General features: G+C 38.0%; 1 protein-coding gene across 1 annotated transcript in view; it reads right to left on the reverse strand.

The window, feature by feature from the left end:
* Positions 1–7706, reverse strand: part of RIMKLB (ribosomal modification protein rimK like family member B) — a gene marked incomplete at both ends in the record, with an annotated part of 33515 nt that extends 25809 nt beyond the window's left edge. Inside the window, one exon of the mRNA XM_080353500.1 lies at positions 7532–7706. Within this exon, the coding sequence (XP_080209626.1) occupies positions 7532–7706 (175 nt within the window). The remainder of the gene's footprint in view (positions 1–7531) is intronic.
* Positions 7707–8899: the final 1193 nt, after the last annotated feature.

Raw genomic sequence — 8899 nt, forward strand, 5'->3', positions numbered from 1 at the left:
CATAAAAAGAAACTTGGAAGAAGCAGCTTGACTGTTTACAAAGGGATTTTGCTAATTTTCACAGCAAGCATTTGGTGCAGGTGGAGATATTCTTTTACTTTTAACATGCAAGGACAGTTACTTGGATATGGATTGCAAATATCGACACAGTCATTAGGCTACAGAGTCTTCCTAGTTTGGTCTCTCTTCATATCAGTCTGGTTTTTGTTACATAAAGCAAATATCTATACCAGATCAAAGATTAAAATATTACATCCCTAAGGTCAGGGCATGAACCTGGAAGAAATACACCTGTATTTCATTACTCTCTCCACCTAAGACAGAAGTCCTAAAAGAAGTCTCCGCACACCCAGGCAGATGCCCCAAATTCCAAGGAAGGCTCAGGGTGCACTTGTGAAGCTCTGGAAAGAATGTGGGAAGCGACTGACCATACCTGTGGCAAAGAAAGCTGACCTTACACTATGACAAAGGAAACCAGAAAGTGGCTTTTAAGACAAGGGGCTGTTATAGAGGGACTGGCTGACTCTCAGTTGAGTGTATCAACTAATCCAGGAGAGCAGCAAGAGCCTGAATATCTTCCTGAGGTAACTGGACCAGCATGGGGGGAGCATACACAGGGCTCAACCCAACCTAGAGTATAAAAACTGGACCACGCAAAAAAGCTTTGAAGAGAGCAATAGGCTTGAGCTGGCAGTGAGCTTGAGCAGTCTTTTCATGCAGCAAAGGACAGATACAAAAGGAAAGTGTAATTCTTGAAACCAGTATTTCACCACATTTTATAGATGGAGTTTATAAGAATAAGAAAATAAAGGGACTTGTCCACAGCCACCGACACTCCCAGAAGTCTATAACCGTTAAAACGCAGGTCTACACGCTGGAAGACCCATCTCAACACCAAACAAAGTCCAGTAGTACCAGTCTCTCTAATATTCACAGTCACTGAGCATCAGTCAGCTGCCCATCATTCACAAATGGATAAAAACTGGACTTGGAGAAAAGGTGGAAAAAACTCAAGCTACTGTCATTGCTTAAAGAACATATAATAGAGCACTTCTCTGATCACAAATCCAGTAAAGCAAGCACGGTTATCAGTTTCATAATGTAAGCTTTTCACATCAATACTTCTGGTATTGATACTTCTGGTATCTCCTGATCTCTCACACCCCAACACACACACTTTGCCCTCCTGATTTAAGTCCTGCAGCACACCACTGCTTATACAGTCATGTTGTTACCTGCATCAATGGACTGATGCAGCATAAAAAAAAATATCCTCCACCAAGAAGAGGCTGATTTGGTTTAAAACTACATCAGTATGCAGACATGGTTCACAATGCAACTGCTCAGACAATTGTGCCAGCACAACTCACTTACGTGACACAGCACTGGAACAGAGATTGTTGGAAAAGTGACACAGAAATCTCCAGCCAATTAAAGACTGTCTTGTGAAATGTTAGGCTATTTTTCATTTCTTGACCGTGGAAACACCTCTTTCATCCTGCTTTTGTCTTTTTAAACTGTTTTTCCCCCAGATGGCCATTCCTGAGAATTCTTATAACAATTAAAAATCTGGCAATGCCTTCTGGCACTTTCAGATATGATGACATGCATGTATGTTCAACATGATGTTCCCTACAAGTCTGATTTTCCTGGCTGACTGTTCTAAAACACGTGCAAATGAAAAACTTCACTCTTCAACACAGCCTTCTGAAATGACCATAATAAAATAGCTTTGGATTGAGCCCATATCTACCACTGATGACATAATGGCATTTACTGAAGAAACTGAATGATTTTGAGAAGATCAAATTAATTGTTAGCTTTTGTTATTTAGCATCAGGTTGAGATAATATTTAGTCATTCATGTGAGAATATAAATCCTTGCTAATAAGGAAGAAAAATGCAAGGACACTCAAGGACACAGTATAAATCCCTTTCTTCCTTCTTAGGCATCATAAGAAAGTTGTGTTTGGTATCACAATTCTGAGAGAAAACAATTCTTCCCACAACATGTTGCAGCTGTTAGAATGCAATGTTATTAAACTATGTTTCTATGCTATTAAGGCAAACATTTGAATTGCTGGTTTTTCTACTCAAGATGTGTTTGTTTGGGGTATCTAATGTTGGGGTGGTCACATAGTCACACCACCTCTAAATACAGCTGCCATTCCACAATCCCCTCTATATGGTCCGTAACTACCTACTAGTAATGCTTATGGCTCAATGAGGTTTAACAGCAATCAAGCTGGCAAGTGATCTGTTTCCACATTGAAAGAACACCAGAAACACTTTCAAGTGGTTCTGAGCCCAACACTTAGAAAAGCACAAAATTCACTTCATGTGTAGCCATCTTCCAGTCCTTTGCACATAATGCAGTTTCTTCTCTAGCTCTCACTACTGAGTTACAAACCAATTTCCCACCTCTGCAGAGAACATAATGGCTGCTCTGGCTTTTAGTACCAGGAAGTAGGCCAACTCTGCAGTGCTCAACAAGGCACCTTGCCAAGGACACTCGCCTCTGCTCCACCACTCCTAGAGCCATTGCTGCACACTGCAGGAAAAGCTCTTGCAGTAAGGTGCACCGCTGCACTAACAAGTGCCAGGGGACTGCTGAAACAGTCAGCAGAAAGAGGAGGTGATTATGTTCCCTATCATGTGATAGAAGACAGTCTTCAGGTGACTTCAAGATGATTCAAAAATATTAGGAGTTTTGATATTTTGAAATAGCAACCATTTTGTAGATGTAAAAGCCCTCTCTTCTCATGGATCTAGCTGAGAGTGCTTTTCTTAACACTACACTGAAAACACAGGAATTTGTTATCCAACCTTACCATTTTTTCCCCAGCTTTCTACACGTTACAGAAATCTCTGAACTGCCGTGATCCCTCCATGTTTATTTCAAATGCTATAGAACCCACTGTGAGAAAATAAAAAAATCAAAGATCACAACTATTTCTTACTACCTCAGAGCAAATCAGAAAGACAGATCATATGAAACAAAATCAGATTTTGCAAGATTAAAGGCTTAAACAAAATAGTGACTAATACTGCAAATTTCAGGCCCATAAAGGAAACCCGGATGCCTAAACTAGCACACTAGCAACCCTTACCAAGTTAAAAGACTCTATCTTCTAAATATCTTCTCTGCAGAAAAATGAAGAGATCAGCTTCCAGAAGTCATTCATCTGGCTTAAGAAAAGCTAGCTGAACATGCACAAAGTGTCACTGTTTAAGAACGGATGACTATTATGTCCTTTTTATTCCTCACGAAGGCTGATCACTTGTTTTTACATTCCCAAAGGAAAGGCTAAGAAAATCTTCACTTCACTTTGCTTCACTTTACTTTGCTTTACACTTTAGGACACTGCAATTCCACTCACTCCAGCATCTTTTAATAATTGAAAGCTCATGAAAGCAACTTGCCTTAAAAATATTTTCCTTCACAGGACAGTATCAGAAAATATGGAGATTCCAAAAACTTTAAAGGAATTGGTAAGCTGCTGGCTCAGTGATCTCCAACTTCCGCTATTCTGGCAGCGAAGAATTTTAATTAAGATATTCTTGTATATAATTTTAACAAAGGAATGATCCAAATATCTCTAGCATGTTCTTCACCAACAAACAGTTTTTGAACTTCAAGCATCCCAACCATAAGAAAATTCCTCTCTTCTATAGTATGGCTTGAAGCTAAAACTAAATCAATATAAATAGGAGCCATAAATAGAGAAACCCCATTCCCCCCTGCCCACGTGTACTAGAGCTAGCAATTGTGTGACCACAAAATGGGTTGATGCACCAAGCTATTCCAACAGAAAACTGTTGATTATTGGGGCAGAGTTAGTGTTCCATTGCATTAGCCAACTCAACTCATGCATATGTCAGATCTTTCAAAGAAGCAAAGCCATTTTGAACTAGATGAAGCCTGACTACAATATGAAAGCAAACCAAGAGAGACATAAAGTCCTTAAATAAGTCAAGCAGCAACAGCAACGCTGGAAAAGGACAAGAGGAACACAGCTGCTCCATTCTACAGTAAGTCATACTAGACTGGTTTAGCTTCAAGAATTTAGCTGTTAAGAAATGTAGGCTACAGCCACATCATAGTTTGAGTTAGTTTAAATCAGAACAGCCACAATACCACCCTCCACTTTTTTGCATACATGCATTCTTGTCCACTCCTGTGCACCAATGTTGTGCACATCTAATTCAGTAACCATTTCAGCAGGTTCACCTACCAAAGCAGCAGACAAATATCCATTGTTTTATGCAGCTCAACTTTGCCACTTATTTTAACTCATCTTTTGCCTTGGAGGTCTCTACAGTACTACTGCCAGTGTGCAAAGGAAAAAAGGAAACATGAATATGTGACTCAGGTAAGCAGGCATTTACTTAAATAAGGCATAAACTACAGTTACTTTCAAAAACTACTTGTTGAACTTAAACTATTTCCAAATTGTTTAAGCATGAATCAGTTTAAGAGTTTCATTTTCAACTTAACAGAAAAACTTCAATTCTACATCTCTTAACTTGCATTTACAATAATTTTTGGACTTAGGCTGTGTTGAGACACCTAACAAGCATCTTGAGCTGCATAAGGGTTCATCATGTGGCCAGTAATACTGGGGCTGTGAGGGGTGCTTGGCAAGCTGGGTCATCCCAAGTTTTGGATGCTGAAGAAAAGGAACCAGCAGTGACTGCTGGGGCTACACTGTTGGCTTGCCTGGGAATCCAGCCACGCTTCCCATCCAGCCCTGCTGTGCAGGAGAGCAATGCCCTGAGGAGTCTCTACCGCTGTGCCCAGTGACTGAAACAACCCGCCCTCTCCTTTCATCATGTCAGGTACATGGCAAACCTTATCCTTCTCTGACATACATAGATTTTGTAAGAGTCTCAGCATCACAGTTGTTTTCCATGTCTGTCTTTGGCTCTGGGCTTCAGCGATATTTACATCAATGTGCTTTACTGTCAAGGTGTATACCACATAATTCGTAGAAGGGCCAATTTTGAATTTTAGTATGTATATCACTGTTCTGGCTCAATTTTCTAAGCTTTAGAAGTGTCTTTTCCACTTTGCTTTACCTCTGCGAGGTAAATCATTTCAAGCTTTTTCATGTCCTATACTGAATTTTTGGCATCTGAAATCCTCAGCCATGTTCCTTACGGTCAGCAAGTCCACAAAGAAGTACCACTGATTTACAGAAATTTACATTTACAGAAATACCACATTTTTAAAGTTTAAATAGCATCCTGTAATTTCCAACTTGACTTTGTAAAATTAACATGCTTTTCACAATTTACATAAGAAACTGCCTAGGTTTTAAAGGGAAAAAAAAAGCTCTAATCACATGCCTATGTGAAAACCTATTACTTCCTCCAATACTGTGTATTACCATCAGTTTGAGCCCTGTATTGCTACACTTTCAAGACAAATAATAGTACAACTGGAAGCAAAAAAGGTTATTAACCATTAAAGATCACTTCATCAACTCCTCTATGTTGTACAAGATTTTACTCAACCTGGATGCCCCCCACAACAGTACATAACAGAAAGGGTACAGAGTGCATTACCTCCTGGATTTTGTTCCAGGACACCTCTTCCTGGGCCTGCTGAATGAAACACAAAACTTTTGCTTGTGCCCACCCCTAGAATTCTATCTCAAAACACGTGAGCAAGCACTACAAAAAAGAAATCTGGAAAAATTAAGAAGGAAGATTTTTAATCTTTCTCCAAGGAAACGAATTGTTTGATAAGAAAACTCTCCTCCCCACCCCACCCTCCCCCCCAAAAAAAAAAAAAATCACAATTAGCTACTCAAGATTATTCATAAGAAAATTTATATTTGAAATCTTGCAGCATTTCTATCTCCTTTTCAAAAGGTCTGTTATTTACATAGTTTTGAATGAACACTTTCTGTGAAAATTATTTCCTTTTTTTGCATTCTCTTTCTAGTCAATTCCTTATTTTTTCTCATTCTTATATTATACATTCCTCGGTATTAGTTTTCCAAACTGCATACTTTACCTTTTCTTCTTTTAATAGATGCAGCATGAGAAGACATTAAATGGAAGAGACCAGAAAGGCCCACATTTCATGCTTGCTGTATTTAATTGCCCAAAACCAGGCAGAAGACGGGAAAGAAGAAAATATCACCAAGAAATAATATTGAAATGCTGAAGGACCAGTCATGCCTCTTAGTGGCTTAAACTACAGTCCAGGATGGCTGCCTTCATAGAACACACTGTCCAAAGAACAACACACTTAGAGCAATAAGATGTTCAGACTTTCTGACAAGAAGTTGCCTTGATTTGAAGAAAGTCTACAGAATATCAAGTCTCTCATAAAAATCGTGGACACCTCAGAATAAAAGACACAATACAAAAATAAGTATAATATCAGAACAAAAAATCCTGGGTTTCCATGCATTTGTTTTGTGCCTGATTGTTTCATGCCACATTAAGGTAAAAATTCTGACCAAAGTTCTTCCCCAGAGTCAGTTTTAATTTTTCCCTCCTATATAGATTTCCTAATAAGGACCAAGGCAAAAGGTCACACAGCAGTCTCTTCTTCAGGGCTGAGGGTACTTTTGTATTTTCTTCCAACACAGAATTTTTCTAATACAACTTTCAGAAATATAATACCTCCCTGGATCTCCAGGGATTTTTTTTCTTGCTGATATATGGAGAAGATAAATGGAAAAGGTAAAGTTACAAAACAACACTTCAGTCTCATTCCTTTAGGAAACCCAAATGTAGAAGTTGAAAAAATAATAGCATTACACAGTTTGACATTGATAGTATTAATATGCTTCCTATAACATAAGCTTACTATCTACAGAGTCGTTTTACTTAACATTTTTAATACACCTTACATCTTGCTTTTCCCTTTTTAATCACCACAGAAGAAAAAAAGCTAACTGGAAAACGGAACATAAATCTCATGGTTTAGTTTAAAACACTGTAAGTTGTAATAATAATTCAAATTATTCTGATGCATACACTTTGTTTTTCAGCCCTGTTCTCTTTTGGCATATATGTAACTACATAGCCATAAAGAAGCATGCTTTAGTTATGCCACATTATTACATCTAGCTCCATGAAACTCTGTACTATCCGTTGAAAATTCTTTTTATTTTATTTCAAATGTGTTTGTTATCTTGGAGTCTGAACACAAACAGAATAAAAAAGTCCCCCTGAAACTCTTAAATGTGACCCATAAACTTCAAGTACCTATGCAAAAACGAAATTCCATTATTTTTTCTTAATTCAGAGGTCTCACAGTCCTGATCCTGGAATCAACAAACTAAAGCAACCTTTCTCTCTGTTCTACAGAGAGAAGCAAAAATAGTTCTAATGTAAATTAGCAAAATTAACAATTATATTTGATTATCACAATGAATGATAAAGAACATGATACCATGTACATCTACATGATTTAGGTTATGTATGGTAGTATGACATGCATGGAATTCATTATAAAGGGTATTTTCCCAAATATCCTTTCAGCATATTCCCAGCCTTAGCTGATTCTCACCAAGGTTTCCATCCTCAATGGTCAGCACCACTTCATCCATCACCAAGGCCCGGAAATCTAGCTCCTCTTCACAGCACTTGGCCTTCAGAGCTCTCAGGATCTCCTGCTGAGGGTAATCTTCTCTGATGCGACGGTCTGTTAAGAACCACAGCCTGGGAGCAACTGAACTGCACATCTTGGACTTTTCTTGCAACCTTCAAGGTTTTCTTGCAATGGAACTTCTAAACAGTGGAGAAGATAAGACTCTGTTATACATCAGTTCATGTTCCCCACTCTACCAAGTCCTGCTTCCTTTGTGCAAGTCAGTCCTTTTCAATAGAGTGTAATTTCCAACTTCCATGTGAGAAAATAATGTCTACCCCTAATCTGCAACAGAAGTAACAGAAACAAATCCATTTATATTCAGTGGAATGTAAATGCTAAAAATAAAAAAGGTTTTGGTCCTCATCCTAGTTACATCCACAAGAAGCACACACTTGACTTAACTGCTGGTACTGACACTAGAATCCCCCTTTCTTGACAGTACAAAGAGGCATGCCAAGGACTACAAACATTTTAAATGGCCATCTCTGAAGGTCAGAATTTCAACTTCACAATTGGCATAATTCCTTACAATTGGAAATAACTCAGCCCTAGGTACTGCTAAAACACTGCTGACAGACTTGATGTACCCCTTTTTATCATATATGGAAGACAACAGAGTGTGCCCAATTTTTTATGTTAAAAAAGCAGTCCAGAAGAAAGGAAGAAATCCATTAAAAAATCATTTTCCACAAAAGTATTTCAAGACTGATTTGCTCCTACATATACTTCACATCTACTGTGAAAGATATTTAGTATTATCTAAGAACATATTAAGGAAAAAACCAATGGAACAAGAAACATTGACAAAATGTTAAGAATACCGAACATTAACACATGTAACCTAAAGCAAAATCAAGGTTTGAATCTCAGTGCTAGCTCTTTCTTGCTCCAAATTAAAAAAAAAAAAAAAAAAAACCACCAACAAAAAATCACCTTTATACATAAACAGCACTAATTAATTCAGCACTAGAAACAGAAAACATCATTGAAATTGAAGAATTTCAATGGTGTTACAAGTGATAACGACTAGGTACTGCTCCTTTCGCTTTGAATGCAGAGGATTTGGACCACTTTTGACTATATAATAAAATATTTTAAAAGCAGGTACATTAATGAACACACTCAAGAGAAACAAGAAAGCAGTACCGTGTAGAGAAAAAGAATTCTGAAGAAAAACATAGCTTACATGAGTTTCAAACACAACTGAACTCCTGGACAGAAACAGGCATTTTACCTAGTAGTCTTAACAACAGGACCTGATGTCTGCAGAAAATGTAAATGCAG

Source organism: Nesoenas mayeri, assembly GCF_963082525.1.
Source record: "Nesoenas mayeri genome assembly, chromosome: 1".
Classification (NCBI taxonomy): Eukaryota; Metazoa; Chordata; class Aves; order Columbiformes; family Columbidae; genus Nesoenas; species Nesoenas mayeri.